Here is a 16,032-nt window from a genome sequence, read left to right on the forward strand (position 1 = left end):
AGCCTTGCAATTTTCTAATCACGCTCTTTTCCAATTCTTCAATCTCTTTCTCAATATATTGCAACGTCTTCATCGTGGAAAGAAAAATCACTTCCTTGTTTAGTTACAAGTTTTCGTAAATTTATAAGTTTTCAAGCGCCCACTTATAGACCAGTTTCTCTCCCAATTTTTATGGTTGGGTTTAAATCACTTTTGCTTTCGCCGGTGATATGTTATTCCTTGGGCGTTGATAGAGACCACCCTAACACTAATACTCAGTTTAATGAATTAGTAAGCATTAAATGGCCTGATTTTCACCACATATTCACTGACACATCAAAACACTCTTTGTCAGATTATACGGGCGTGGGCGTTTACCATACTCAGTATAACATTATACAAAAAATAAAGCTTCCTCCAGAAACTTCAGTCTTTACAGGGGAATGTTATGGAATATATAAAGCGTTAGAATTTATTCTTATTGCTAGACTTAGTAAAACTGTTATTTTTTCAGATTCATATAGTGCCTTTCAGGCCGTTGAAAAATTTCCTTTCAAATCAAAGTCCCACTCAATTGTGATAATGAATATAAGAGAAAAGCTCATAGAATGCCTTTCCAAAAACGTAATTGTAGTTTTATGTTGGGTCCCTGGTCATGCTAATATAAAAGGAAATGTAAAAGCCGACCGTTTGGCTAATGAGGCGATAACAAGTGGTGATGTATATCCGTACATAAATTATTGCAACGATCTGGCTGCACTTCCGAGTACTTTTCTCAGGAAATCCTGGGAAAAATGCTGGGAAGAAAGCAGTCAGATAAAAGGCAAATTGTATTCGAAAGTCCAATTGGGTATACCGGAGAAGCCATGGTTTTGCAAATTAAATCTTGGTAAGCGATCTACTAGTATATTAATGAGAATGCGCTTGGGTCATGTGTGTTCGCCAGCTCACCTTGCTAGACTTGGTATTATTGGTAGTAGAACTTGTGAATGCGGTGAAGAGGAGGGTGACCTCAATCATATCTTCTTCGCTTGTCCGCTTTTTGATAATGCTCATTTTATAAGTCAACTCATATCCTTTGGTGTTCCTTTTCCTTGTTGTATTTCTTCCCTCCTCTTATTTAATGTAAATATTTATAAAGCTATTTCCTCATTTATTGTACATAATAACATAAAAATATAGTTTGTATATACTTATTAATATATTGTATTGACGAATATTATTATTATTAATATATTATATCTTGACAACTTTCCTGACTTAATCCTAATTCCGAAACCAATTTCCTTCCTGTAATATGTTTCCCTAGCTTTCTTGACATTGGCGTAGCACACAGCAACACAGTGCTTGTAGGCAAAAAAAAAAAAAAAAAAAAAAAATTAATTTTACTCTATTTGTCTCTGATTATAACCCGATTAGTATTATTATTAACTACGTTAGTCTTAGCAGCCTAGCGCAACAAGGAACAAAAAATCTTTTGTATGGAATTGACATGGCATTTAATGGCGGATAGCAGTATCTGCCATTAAATGCCATATCTCTCTCTCTCAGTACAGTTTCTCTTTCTATTCCTCACCGCTATTATTATTGTTTGTTTACTTCCTGACGTTTTGGAATACATTTGTGTTTTATTGATTTATGTTTGTATTATTTGTTATTCAAACAAGTAAAAATATACCAAAAAGTGTTTTTGTTGGTGTAAGTGAATACGTTTTAATGACATGCCACCAAAAAAATGTTTCATTTCGTGTGAAATTTGTGGAGATCGTGCCAGTCGCATAAATCACAAAAGCAGAATGTTCATGGCGAAATTTCCACTGGATGAGGTCAGGTAAGCATTAATTAGACGTTTTCAGTCATCGCGCAAATAAAGTAGCTTAAAAATAATGAAAATTCTCATTTTCTAATTACCATTATGTTACTAATGATGTATGTTATTATTATCGATATCGATACCTGCTTAAATTTATTAATCAATTTGCCCTGGCCCTTTGCGATTTCACCCATTTAGGTCCAGGTTTTATGGGAACATAGTGATAAAAGTAGTCATTCCAACTATCTACATACCAAGTTTAATCGCAATTCTATATTTTTTGCGGGTAGGAATAATAAACATTTAATTGCACGCACACGCGCTCCATACATTCACAAAGTTTCACCTTTATAATATTAGTAAGATCAGTCATCAGGACCAAAAAATACTAAAGTCAATGTGTCGGTGTGAGTGTGTGTGTGTGTGTGTGTGTACTTAAAAGTGCGTTGAGCAATAAATGTGCCTGGTCAATTTTTAAGATTTAAGACTTAAATATAATTTAATAAGCTATTTATTTACAGTTAAAAAATATTTCCAGATGCCGACAGTGGGTTCAGGTTATGGGAAAAGAAGATTTGATATATGTTCCCATAGAAAAGCTGCATACTTTGAAATATGTATGTGGTTCTCACTTAAATAACAAAGATTTTAATAAAAAGAACAATCGCCTTAGAAAGTCAGCCATACCATCGAAAAATTTAAAAGCTGATCCACTTCCTGATGAAATGTTGCTTGAATTTCCGTGCCATGTTTTTATAAGCAATCATTGCGCAATTGATAATATCTTTCAAGAGAAGTGCGACAAAGAAGTGTCACCATCTCATGTTGAAGCAATTGCGGTACCTGGTAATTCAAGTATGATTTACTTACTTTTATGTAATAACCAAACATAGTCGTTTTCAGTCTTAAAATCACATACAATAATTTTATTCATATTTACAGACTTATCTATTACTACAGCACAGCCGCAGTTAGTTGATCATGATTATTGTATCAAAAACAAGGAAGCTCTTTTACCTAAAATAATGAAGATGTCGGGACTAAGTAAATATACGTCCCATTCTTTATCTTTATTATGATTATATATATTTTTTTATTTCTTCTTTCCTGCCAGCCCGAGCTGGCTTCTTTGTTTACTTTATAGTCTTTCATTTATTTTATGCTTAATTTAAAATGCCTTTAGTTATATTTTTTATTTTATTTTGAGTCCTCATTTTAGTTCCGCCTTGTAATTATAGTGCTAAAATGTTCACTATATAGCGTGAGTTGGATTAATAATGTGGATTCGAAAATACATTATATGAATTTTATCAAAGTAGCATTAGCGTCGATTCCCACCCAGTAGAATTTATCGATATCGATAAAAAGTGCTTACTACTATGTATTTTGTTCAGTTGGTAGTATTGTTACTTGACGTTTCTAACGTATTCTTCCCTAATGTTGGTATTGATACGCCATGTAAATTCGATTTTATTGCTTTGTATTGAGTCCTGTCTCTTAAAACGTAGTGATTATATTCTCTTTGGTCTTAGTTCGTAGTCAAAGAGAATTATAATATATATGGAAATTCTTAGTAGTCTCAAGTCTATTTTATTGGTCTCTGGTTTCAAGAGTCTGGTGTTGAACTATTTAACTTTTACCCCTTCAGCTTTTATCAATATTGCTTTTCTAAGTAATCTGCAAAGAGAATATAATCACTACGTTTTAAGAGACAGGACTTAATACAAAGTAATAAAATCGAATTTACATGGCGTATCAATACCAATATCACGGAAGAATACGTCAGGAACGTCAATAACAATACTACCAACTGAACAAAATACATAGTAGTGAGCACTTTTTATCGATATCGATAAATTCTACTGGGTGGGAATCGACGCTAAAGCCACTTTGATAAAATTCATATAATGTATTTTCGAGTCCACATTATCAATCAAACTCACAACATACAGTGAACATTTTAGCACTATAATTACAAGGCTGGACTAAAATGAGGACTCGAAATAAAATGAAAAGCTTTCACATGTTGAATAATAATTGTATTTTAAAATAAAATCCTTCATTCACCATGTAGGCGAATATAGTTGCACTTATGATAGGTCAAGGTACAATGAGAATATTTAATTATAAAGTCAAAGGATGGTGACACTTCTTTGTCGCACTTCTCTTGAAAGATATTATCATTTGTGCAATAATTGTTTATAAAAACATGGCACAGAAATTCAAACAACATTTCATCAGGAAGTGGATCTGCTTTCAAATTTTTCGATGGTATGTCTGACTTTCTAAGGCGATTGTTCTTTTTGTTAAAATCTTTGTTATTAAAGTGAGAATCACACACATTTTTCAAAGTATGCAGCTTTTCTATGGGAACATATATCAAATCTTCTCTTCCCACAACCTGAACTCACTTTCGGCATCTGGAAATATTTTTTTATTGTAAATAAATTGCTTATTATATTATATTTAAGCCTAAAATCATAAACAGTGCCCAGGCACATTGATTGCTCAACGCATTTTTAAGTACACACACACACACACACATACACGACTTTAGTATTTTTTGTCCTGATGATCAGTCATCATCTTACTAATATTATAAAGCGTGTGCATGCAATTGTATGTTTATTATTCGTACCCGCAAAAAATCTAAAATGATTGCGATTAAACTTGGTATGTAGTTAGAATTACTACTTTTTATCACTATGTTCCCACAGAATCTGGACCTAAATAGGTGAAACCACGGAGGGCAAATTGATTAATAAATTTAAACAGGTATCGATATCGATAATAATAACAACATCACTAGTAACATAATGGTAATTAGAAAATGAGAATTTTTATTATTTCTAAGCTACTTTATTTGCGCGATGACTAAAAACATCTAATTAATGCTTACCTGACCTCATCCAATGGAAATTTCGCCATAAACATTCTGCTTTTGTGATTTATTCGACTGGCTCGATCTCCACAAATTTCACACGTAATGAAACGTTTTTTTGGTGGCATGTCATTAAAACGTATTCACTTACACCAACAAAAACACTTTTTGGTATATTTTTACTTGTTTCAATAACAAATAATACAAACATAAATCAATAAAACACAAATGTATTCCAAAACGTCAGGAAGTAAACAAACAATAATAATGGCGGTGAGGAATAGAAAGAGAAACTGTACTGAGAGAGAGAGAGATAGCAGTATCCGCCATTAAATGCCATGTCAATTCCATACAAAAGATTTTTTGTTCCTTGTTGCGCTAGGCTGGTAATCTGTGTCTGGTGTCAACACTCAACATTCAATAAATTATTTCCATTGCTCAACATAGACATCCCAATTGCATTCAATCAAAATGAATATGCAACAACGTGAAGAAAAACAACTAGAGGCAACAATATTAGCAATTTTGAGTCGTGTAAATGATTTAAAAACTGCTATCCAAGCTCTAATAACAAAACTGGAAACTGAATATGAAACTATTAATTGGCCATCATTTCTGGATAATTATGCTATTCTATCTGGACATGTAAGTTATGCTTTGTGGGTCCAATTTGTTTTTTTGCCGTTAAATAAGTTATTCTTTAAATACTACACAATTAACTGGAATTATAACCATATCTCTTTCTTACCTTCTTACATATAATTATTATAAATCACAAAATAAAAAAAGTATATTGCTTGTGTGAAATAATAAAATTTATTTATCTGACTTGGCGTTATGTACTATCAGTACAGTGATTAAGGGACTCATAGCAGGATTGGCTTTTAATGCAGATGACGACACAAGCAACACTTGTACAAAAAAACAATAAACTTACCCTATTAATTGTCTAATATCTGAATAAAATAGTATCACTTTACTACTCCACCTAAGTATTAAATATTTCCTGCACATTAACTTTGATCTAATGACTGAGAAGTAAGACATATTTTGATAAACAGGTCACATAATTATTATTAAACTAGCTTTTGCCTGCGGCTCTGCCCGCATTATAAAGTTGTCATTCCCGGGAGCCTATGTTCTTCCCAGGGTCTCAAACTGTCTCCATACCACATTTGATCTTAATATGTTGGGTAGTTTTTGAGTTTAACACGTTCAGGCAGACAGATGTAGCGGAGGACTTTGTTTTATAATATATTTTTGTAGAACTTTTTAAGAGGAACAATCCCATTGTACAACATTGTTGCATAACTTTAACTGTTTAAGCAGCGCCCGAAACGGAAGCTCTCAAAACTAATAAATTTTCCCAATTTTTGCAACATGTTTCATTACTGCTTCGCTTCTATTGGTCATAGCGTGATGATATATAGCCTATAGCACTCCACAAACAAAAGGCTATTCAACACAAAAAGATTTTTTCAGTTCAAACCGGTAGTTCAAGAGATTAACCATTACTGCTCCGCTCCTATTGGGTAGAGCGTAATGATATATAGCCTATAGCACTCCACGAATGAAGGGCTATCCAACACAAAAAGATTTTTTCAGCTTAAACCGGTAGTTCCTGAGATTAGCGCGTTCAAATAAACTCTTCAGCTTTATATAACAGTATACACAATAATCACCTTATGACCACTATCAAAACTTAGTATTGAAATATAATAATATTCATTGTACTTATAATCACGTACAGGTTTTCTTTTTGGGTATCGTGCCTTGCAGTTTACACCGGGAGAAACCTATGTTAGAGTTTCATACAATGCTACTGTACTATTTTGGAAAATATTGGTTAAGGTTGATGAAGTACCTATATAATGTGTTTTGCAGTTAACTGGACTTAGTAAAATACTTCAAGCTGAATTGGCAGCGTCATTACGGTCAAGAATAGTTTTACCCTTACAATTGAGTTGTGAGAGGGATGAAGCATTGGCACGTCTGACAGAGGGACGAGTACCGGCATGCACCCACGACCTAGTGCCTGATTTGTTGCGAACTAAACCAGAACCACAGGCAGAACAACGTCTACAACAATTTAATCATAAGGCCAGCACTCTTAGCTATGATACAGCCCAGGTAACCTACACAATATGATTTATGTTTTTCAAAACTTATTGTAACATGGCTGAAGTTGCATGCAGAAGCTAGTATATTATTGCGTGAATTAAATTCGTATTACTGAGTGAGCCAACCTAGATTTCCAGATGTAAGTAAAAGTTCCATATTGATTATGAGTGTTATATTTAATGTACTTATGGATAATATACCGAAATATATATTTTTTATGTTAATCATTCCTTAGCATTATAACTGAGTAGACAATATGTAAGAATAAACATAATTTTATTACTTTCAGAAACAAGTGGCTCAATTTACAAAAGTAGTAAGCCATGTGTGGGAAATTGTATCAAAAGGACGTGAAGACTGGGAAGGAGAATCGATGCGATCTGCTGGTGAGACTTACAAGAAATATTAATACGTTGTTAGGATAAAGATATGTGACAATGTTTTGAACACTGAGCAATTGACAGATCGAGGCAGGTTGTTGTTGACAGTTGTACCGATCAGTTGATTGGTGAAATATTTGTGAAAGCATTTCTATAGCCCATGATAGCTATTTTGATTTCAATAAAATTGCTTCAGTTTCTAACATATTAATAATATAGCCTTTTACAATTTTCAATGTTACAGTTGTTGTCGTCATTTTACTCATTATTTTGTTGCAGGAATGCAACCAACTCATAATATTGCTGATACACATGCCTTAGTAACAGCAGTCGGAACAGGGAAGGGTTTAAGGCCTGGTATGCCCCCAATTGTGCCCCAAGGTGTAGGTGCACCAGGCATGGGACCCTCAAGAGGACCTACTCCACAACTGGGACCTGCAGCACCATCTTTGCCTAAACCTCCTTCAGCTATTAAAACTAACATCAAAGCAGCTAATCAGATACATCCATATCAGCGATAAATACGGCTTGAAAATTTTGTGGGTTACACAGATTGTATCCAAGTATATAAGGACAATATTTAAACATATTAAACACAAATTAGATTGGTAATTGTTTAACTGTTTAATCTTTTTTGTTATAAGGGAGGTAATAAATGTACAGGGGGGTTTTGGAGACAGGCAGTAAGGATAGCTGTCTTAAAAGTTGTAACTACACGAAAACTTTCTTCAGAGACTTCATCATTGTTAAAGATATTAAATAGGGTATTTTAGTGTATGTGACAAAATATCCAAAATTACATAAATAAGATAGTTTAATCAAAAAAGCAATCGGAAAATAGTAGTTTCAGTTCATAAAATTATAAATTAAATTTTTACATTCAATTCAAAGTTTTGACGTTTTTTATCTGTTTTACAAATATGCGAAATGAGTGCCGCCATGACATGACGTCATCAAGGCAGGAAACTGCTTGAAATGGCAATAAGCGTTCACTATATCTAAATTATCGAAATATACTAATTTTCGGACAGTAAATTTGGATCTCTTCTCGCAAGTTGTAACCAAGTTTTCCTCATAGTTATATCAGTTGGCACTAGAATCCACAATTTGTTCGGCGTTTTTACACTTGTATTCTTAGATTCAGGAACAACACACTAATGATAAGGATAATAGCTCATTTTAATTGTAATATTTTCCTCTTTCCCTAAACGCTGTGCATAGGCACAGCGTTGTTACTTGATGTTTACTGTCGGGATGACGGCAGCAACGTGGCCTCTAGCCTTTTCGTTTAATTACGCGGGAAAAATTTTAATGTAATATTTAAATTTATTTTATTGGCACTTATTCATCGAATATTTTTTTATAAAATTTCTAGTGGTATTTTATCACCTTAAGATTAATTTGAGACAATTTTCAAAAAAGAGTGTAATAAATACCCTATGCTGCATTTACGGATTTCGAAAAAGTGTAAGACTTTGCTTAAAGGATCTAAACGCTTGACTTATAAAAATATCAAATCTTTGTTTTCAAGGTTCTTTCGGTCTCTTATGGTTAAATACTTAAAATCATGTTTTAATGCTAATCGGCCCCTAAATCGATATAATATACTAGCCCCAATGACGTTTTACAAATAGACGCGTCATAGACTAACAAAATTGCACATAAAAACAGCGCAGTATTTACTATAGTCAAGCCCTAGCAGCTCGCATTGATACGGCCCGAGTGTGCTCGAGCGTCAACCGCCCCGTCGCCATGACAGTCGAATGAAATGCATTTATTCGTTTAAAAATAAGTTAAATAGTGTATACTTATTACTAACGTATGAAATGAAAGGTTTTTTTCATTCACAGTTGGAGCATAATCTGTACATCGCCTAAAAACACAGGAAGGCATTTTATTTATAAAAATACAAAAAGTTAGTAAGCCGACTAGCCGCGACAGTGGTTGAAGATTGACTCGGTGAATGTCGGGCAATTACCTTGCTTTCGTCTTGTCAGTATTGAGCTCGGACAACGTATCTATGTAATAATAACATCTTAGGCTAGCCCACTTATATCACTTTAGCGATTCAAAGCACCATCTGTACGACGCCAGCGCTATTTCTTTAAAAAATCAGATCAAAAAATTCTAATAAGGTGCGTTCGGCTAATTTCAGACGGTTTTTCGGTGTGTTGCCAGGAGTCTCGAATATATTTTATTTTTCGTAAAATATTTAAGCAGGGGCATGATTCTCTACGACAATGTCGAACTTGTAACACGGCGTGTTTCGTTAACTTCGCGTTATGACTGTGTAAGAGTATTCTGGATGCTAATTTGACATTTCATGAACACGATGAGGTGTGACACATCCGCCTAACGGGCATGTTACGAATTGTCAAAATAACGTGCGGCAATCCAGCGCGTCTATGCGCGTTTAGACAAATTAATTATTTAGATACAACGACTGTATAATTTCTATTGACGATAGTATCCTCTTTACATCGTGAAAACTCAAATATAATATTCTACTTTATCAGAAACAAAAACAAACATAAATCCTAAATGATCGAATTCATATTCAAACCTATGTTTTTGTATCTTGATAGTCAAATTTGTGTTATGGGCTCAGCGGTGAAAAATAGGCTACTTTACTACTGGCAACCCGACTTTTGACAACAATTGAGGTCAATCAAGTTTATTTTTATTACTTCGATGTAATATTTCTATTAGTAAATAGATAGGCAAACAAATATAAAACACTAATGAAGGTATCTTTTTAAACAATGTTTTCTTAATTATGTACATTACAATTAATACTATGTAGTTTCTTTGTGGTGAAAGTTTTGTACCTATAAAGTTTGATAACAATAAAGATTATTGAAGAAATTTTTACTAGTTATACATTATTGTTGTTATAAGTAATTGGTAGACGTCTTAATCAAGGGCTTAGCCAGCTTTAAATTAAATATCAAAATCTTCAAAATGTGAATATCGATCCAGGGAAACAAAGCAAAAATTTCATGTAGGTAATCCCAATCATTTTAAACAATTACATACAAAAGTATGGAATCATGTTGAATCTAAAATTGTTTGTACAAACACTTCCTTTTTTATTTTAGGAGACCAAAGGCATCTTACATTGAATACTAATGTTAACAAAACTGATAATATCAAATGTAATAATAAAATTATTTACTTTTACAGGATAGTGAATGTAATGCAAGATATTCCAAATAAATAATAGTAAAATATACTCAGTTTTAACAACACATTATCTTTGTTTTATTTTTTATTTGTTGTTCAGTCTTAGATAACAAGTAAAATTTCTATACATGAGTTTGAATGTTTGTTAATTAATCAGTTTCACCTTAATAACTAAATGAATGTGTATGAAATATGGTACTCAGACAGTGAGCTGTGGATTGAATAGAGTACTTTTTATTCCAAAAAGATTTATAGATTATAGAGCTATAATTTTTTAAAAATAACGTTTAATAGGCAATATACACTTGTTTTAATTATTGGTGGTAAGTCTGTTATATGTGAATGTCTGTCTTGATAGTTATAAGGTGTCTACGGCAATGTCTGTTTCTACAGCCAAGTTAAACTGTGTCCATGTACTGATATGTACCAGTTTAGAGGAAATTGTAACTAGCGTAATTACTTTATAAGACCTAAAATCTTTCTCATTCTGAAAACCTACTGTGGAACGTCACATAGTGCTTTGCAATTCAAAGTTCCGGATGACATAGTAACTGTTTATGGGCGGTCGTATCGCTTATCATCAGATAAACGGCATCCTCGTCACATTATTTAACTAAATAAAAAAAAATTGAGTTAATGCCCTAACGATTTTGCAACAAATTTTATGATGGAAGGTCCGTAGAATTCCTCTTAATATACGTTGTTAGCGCCAATTTAGCACAAACTGCATTAGCACAACAGCATTTACTATTACTCATATAACAGAATTCGTGTAAAATCTTCAGTAGCATTAAATATATCAATTCAATAATTTTTTTAAAATGTGGCTTTTGTAAACAAATCAAGTAAATAATTTTTTTTTTTTTTTTTTTATAATTCGTCCTTATAGGACAGGCTATAGTCTTACGACCATACTGCCTAGTCTTACGTATTTCTTTTCTTCAAATTTAAATTCTTAATATATTGTCTTTCGTAAGTATTCCAATTAGTAGTTTTCGTAAGTATAGTCAATTCCAGGTAAAGTATAATCCATTTTTCCAATTGTCAAATCCAGAGTAAATATCAATTCAGTACGATTTTCCTCGTCAGTGAATATGTTTCATACTATCCGTAAAATATGTTTTTACTATCCTCTTCTTAATTTAAAGCTTCATTGAGATATAGAATTTGCAATTCCACTATTTGCTCTTTGCTCCATGTATTGAGCGTGCTTCAAAATTTCAAAAACTTAGAGTAAGTACTTCCTCTAAGTTCAAATATAATCAATGGCAGATATTATCTGTCAGACTCAGCTGTTAAAGAACTGATTATAATACATTTTATAATATATGTCTGAAACCAATATCCTGTAAAATAGTTAACAAGTAAGACTTAATAACAATATTTACAATATTACTACGTAATAGAAATTTCAACGAAACAAACAAAAAACAACTAAATATCATTTACAGTGTCTTTTATAAATTTATACAAGTAAACATAAGTTGAGGCATTCTTAAGCAACTCTTTTAAACATTGCGGGACCCGGTTAGGCTTCTTATAGATTTTTAAAAGCTCATCCGCCAACACAAGGCGCTGAATGTTGAAAGATGAACATTCGAAGAAAATGTGATGTAGTGATTGAATTTTTTGTGATTGACAATATTCGCAATAGGGAGAATTAGCCATTTTAATACGATGAAGATGACAATTTAATCTATAATGACCAAAACGCATACGACAAATAATTGAATAAAATTTTCTATTGATAAAATTATTTTTCTTGCAAAACCAAGGAGTGGAGTTTATTTGGACATCCATACTAGCAAACCAGTTTCCTTTATTTTCATGAGTGTGTGTATTGATATGAATGTCTCCCCATGCTTGACACATACGCTGTTTTAAGAAACTAACAGCGTCTGTGTGTGGTATGGATACAGTCATATCAATATTGGAATTAGGAATTAATTCTTGTAACTCAACAATTTTTTTTGGCCAGGTAATCTGCCCTTTCATTTCCTATGACGCCAATATGTGAAGGAACCCAAACAAAACGAACTACTATATCTAATTTGGACAGTTCGACCCATAGTTCTTTTATTAAATAAATGACATAATTAGTGTTAGCATGAAATTGATTATTTGCAAGGTTTTCTAATACACTCCTGCTATCACTAACTATTATCCATTTAGTATGGTCAGAATTACAATTTTTATGTGTTTTAAAGCACTGAAAATGGCGACAGCTTCAGCTGTGAAGATACTAGCAGCTTTATCAATTTTTTTACCGATGCCTATATTTGATGAGGGCTCATATATGGCAAAAGACACAGCCCTATCATTTTTGGAGCCATCAGTATATATAAATTTATGGTCTGAAAATTTTAAAAGCATATTGATTACTTCTTCTTTCGAGGGCAGGTCCTTTTTTGATTTAAAATTATATCAATAGATGGAAACTTACTAATGTAAGATCCTTCATAGCAAGGCAAAATGTGTTTTGATTGATAAATGTTCATGTTTTTAATAAAGCTCATGAACTCTTGAAGGGGAGAATTGAGTAACAGAATGCAACAAGTTGGCCAAAAGATGATTATTAGTTACACTAAAAAGTTTTAATATGAATATTTCTTTCAAGTAATTAAATCGAATACTTAATGGTGGGACATTACATTCTATTTGCATTGCATTTATGGGAGTGCTTCTGAATGCCCAGGTAATAATATCGCCAAACACTTGTTTTGCAAAACATCTAAACTATTTACAATTCTAGCATCTGCAGCAAAGCAATAAAACCATATTCAAAATGACTATGAACTAACGATTTGTACAATAACAACAAAATTTTGGGGTCAGAACCCCAATATGAACCAGACAAGGACTTTAAAATGTTACATGCTTTATTTGCCTTATTAATTATATGTTTTAAATAATTGTTCCAGGATAAATTATATGAAATATGGACACCCAAAAATTTCACTTCAGATGTAGTGGGTAACAAACAATTATTATATTGCACAGCAGGTGTACTGTGACAATGTTTACCAAATACAATAACTTTAGACTTGGATGGATTCACACTGAGATCAAGGTAAGAAAAATAGTTGTACAATTTTGCTAATGCATCATTAATTGTTGAAACCACTTGTGATACATTAGTTCCAGATGTATAAACAACCAAATCATCTGCGAATTGTAAATTTTAACATAAGGGCCCAATATTAGATTTAGTCTACGGATATACAATATGAATATTAAAGGCGACAATATACCCCTTGACAAACTCCTTTTGACGAAAGTCTAGGACCATAAAGGTGTCTATTAAATTTAGTAAATACTTCTCTGTTCATTAAGAAATTTTTAATCCACTTTATAATTTTTTCAGGAATCCCTATTTGTAATAACTCAAGGCATAGAATATCTATGTTTACACTATTAAAAGCACCTGCGATGTCAAAGAATACACCGACCAAGTTTTCATTTGCGGATATAGAGTTTTGTATATCCAGCTGTAACTGGCAAACGCTTTCTCTAGCAGAACAATTTCTACGAAAACCAAATTGATTGGAAGGTAATATATTTTTCTACATAGAACTCTAAACGATGTTTAAGCAATTGTTCAAATAATTTACCAACACAAGAAGTAAGTGCTATAGGGCGATAAGAATCGGGGTGTAACTTTGGCTTATCAGGTTTTAAAATTGGTACAAGGCAATCCATTTTCCAGTCTTGTGGTATTATGTTATTACCCCAAAGAAGATTCAAGATTTGTAAAAATATCTCTAAACTTGTAACACTGAGCTTTTTGAATAAAATATATGACATTCCGTCGAGACCATAAGCAGAATCTCTATGAGATGAGATGGCTGATATGAGTTCTTTTATCGTAAAAGGATTGAGGAGAAAGCTATTGTTGGTATTTACATTATTGGTAAAAAGTAATTCTGAGTTATATTGTACAGAGTCCGGAGTATATTTCTTTAAAAATCAGATACCCATAAGTCATCTTCATGATTATTAAAATTATAGGTTTTATTAAATTTTCGCATAAATTTCCATATGATAGACAATGGTGTGCATCTATTAAAGGTTTCACAAAGAGAGAACCAACTTTTTCGCCTTTCTATTTTTAAAGTTAGTTTTTTAACTGCTCTAAGCCTTTTGAACTGTAAATATCAAGTAAATAAGTCTATGACATTGACATTTGACAATCATTTTGAAGTTATATTTTTTCGTTTGAAAACAATCACAGTCTACAGAAATTTCTTTAAATTATTTTTATATTCCTTTCATGTTTCTTACATTTAAGTATATACAAAATGGGATTAAATAAAGTTTGGCAGTGATTTATTCGAGTTACGTCATTTAATATCACGAATACAAACAAAAAAAAAGCCTTTTCAAAAAAAACCGATACTTGCCGATTCGAGGGGAGGAAAGATTTCTGAACGCATTAACACATCGTAATATAAAAAATATTAAGCATAGACAACCTATCGTGCGGCCATGGAGTTAATATGTACCTGGAGAGCTTACTACGTTTGACATTAATACTGAAAAGATATTTTATGCTTATAATGTAAAGTTCATTTTGCATTAGCAATAGATGTAAGGCAAAAACGGTCTCGAAAGAGAATCACTTTTTGGTAGCCGTGTCCCTCTCGCACATGTTGCCAACGTTCATTACCTTCTAAATTAATAATATTAATGGCAGTATTAGTACATAAATAAAAAATCTCTATTAGACTACAGTAATAAAAAATAAAATAAAATAATATTGTCTGCTTAAATCCTTAGATCCTATACTTTATTATGTTACAAATTTAATAAATGGAATTATTATAGCAGTCGTATAGTAGAAGTTATTGTAGTTTACGTTTCGGCAACACCGTGAACTGAAAAAATGAATGAATTCTATTGAACAAAATGGCGTTTGTTTACATTTGTGGTTTGATGATAAAGAAGGATTGAATAACTTTTAAGCTAGCTTTTTTTTATATCGTAGAAGTTACTGCGTAATTATGGTGAATACTTGTGTTGTAAGAGGTTGTAAGCAAGAATCCTATCCAGGTTGTGAAATATCCTTTCATAGGTAAGTTTTATTGATAAATTGTGAATAGTGTAACCATATTTTTTATATAGTGGGATAAGATTATCCTATTATCTTTGTTTATATAATGTTTGATATGAGACGTAAAGGGTAAAAAAATTAAAATTTTGCAATGTCTTTATAAGAATCGTCACGTGATGAATTTATTACACTAAAATATGTACAAGTTAATGTATATTAATGTAAATGCAGTAAACACCATATTTATTCATAAATTAACATTTGCTATCTGAATTAATTTCTCACAAAGTGTAAAAAACCATGCATCATTACTAGTTATTATATTATAGTCTAAATTGCGCGTTCTTTTTTCAGGATTCCAGTTAATAAAGAGTGGAGGGCCTTGTGGGTTGATGCCATGAACCTTGACACTAATGTGACAAAAACTGCATGTGTTTGTAGCTTACATTTTACTGATGATGCGTATTTAACAGTAGCTAAGAATAAGTCAAAGCCACAAGCAGTTCCTTCAGTATTGCCTAAGGTAGTATTTTGTGTTAACATACATATATTGTAAACCAAAACTTTGATATATTATAAATCTAATATGTTGCGAATGCATAAGTTACTGTCCTGTACATCATAC

The 16,032-nt window shown here is 32.2% G+C and overlaps 1 protein-coding gene and 1 long non-coding RNA gene across 14 annotated transcripts in view; both read left to right on the top strand.

Moving 5' to 3' along the window:
• The first annotated feature begins 5,039 nt into the window (after positions 1 to 5,039).
• Positions 5,040 to 7,791, top strand: LOC115454275 (mediator of RNA polymerase II transcription subunit 8). The gene is made up of 4 exons (XM_030183021.2): positions 5,040 to 5,318; positions 6,558 to 6,803; positions 7,084 to 7,180; positions 7,454 to 7,791. Exons 1-4 carry the CDS (start codon positions 5,145 to 5,147, stop codon positions 7,693 to 7,695), a joined length of 759 nt encoding a protein of 252 aa, XP_030038881.1. The 5' UTR covers positions 5,040 to 5,144; the 3' UTR covers positions 7,696 to 7,791.
• A 2,088-nt stretch (positions 7,792 to 9,879) lies between these two features.
• Positions 9,880 to 16,032, top strand: part of LOC115449216 — a 42,872-nt gene continuing 36,719 nt past the window's right edge. For 4 of the 13 annotated variants that reach the window (XR_005112953.1, XR_005112949.1, XR_005112950.1 and 1 more), the window contains exons 1-3: positions 11,598 to 11,721; positions 13,279 to 13,427; positions 13,722 to 13,907. This is a non-coding gene — a long non-coding RNA (uncharacterized LOC115449216). Of the gene's footprint in view, positions 9,922 to 11,253; positions 11,722 to 13,278; positions 13,428 to 13,721; positions 15,429 to 15,761; positions 15,931 to 16,032 lie in introns of those variants that run through there. The other 9 variants (XR_005112947.1, XR_005112952.1, XR_005112948.1 and 6 more) reach the window with 8 other exon arrangements.

This window comes from Manduca sexta, chromosome 24 (assembly GCF_014839805.1).
Source record: "Manduca sexta isolate Smith_Timp_Sample1 chromosome 24, JHU_Msex_v1.0, whole genome shotgun sequence".
Lineage (NCBI taxonomy): Eukaryota > Metazoa > Arthropoda > Insecta > Lepidoptera > Sphingidae > Manduca > Manduca sexta.

What these genes read in the sequence shown, in the direction of transcription:
- LOC115454275 (XM_030183021.2), top strand. Translation starts at nt 5,145, where the DNA reads ATGAATATGCAACAACGTGAAGAAAAACAACTAGAGGCAACAATATTA. An exon ending in ATGCTATTCTATCTGGACAT is followed by an intron (nt 5,319 to 6,557) that starts GTAAGTTATGCT and finishes TGTGTTTTGCAG; the next exon opens with TTAACTGGACTTAGTAAAAT. An exon ending in AGAATCGATGCGATCTGCTG is followed by an intron (nt 7,181 to 7,453) that starts GTGAGACTTACA and finishes ATTTTGTTGCAG; the next exon opens with GAATGCAACCAACTCATAAT.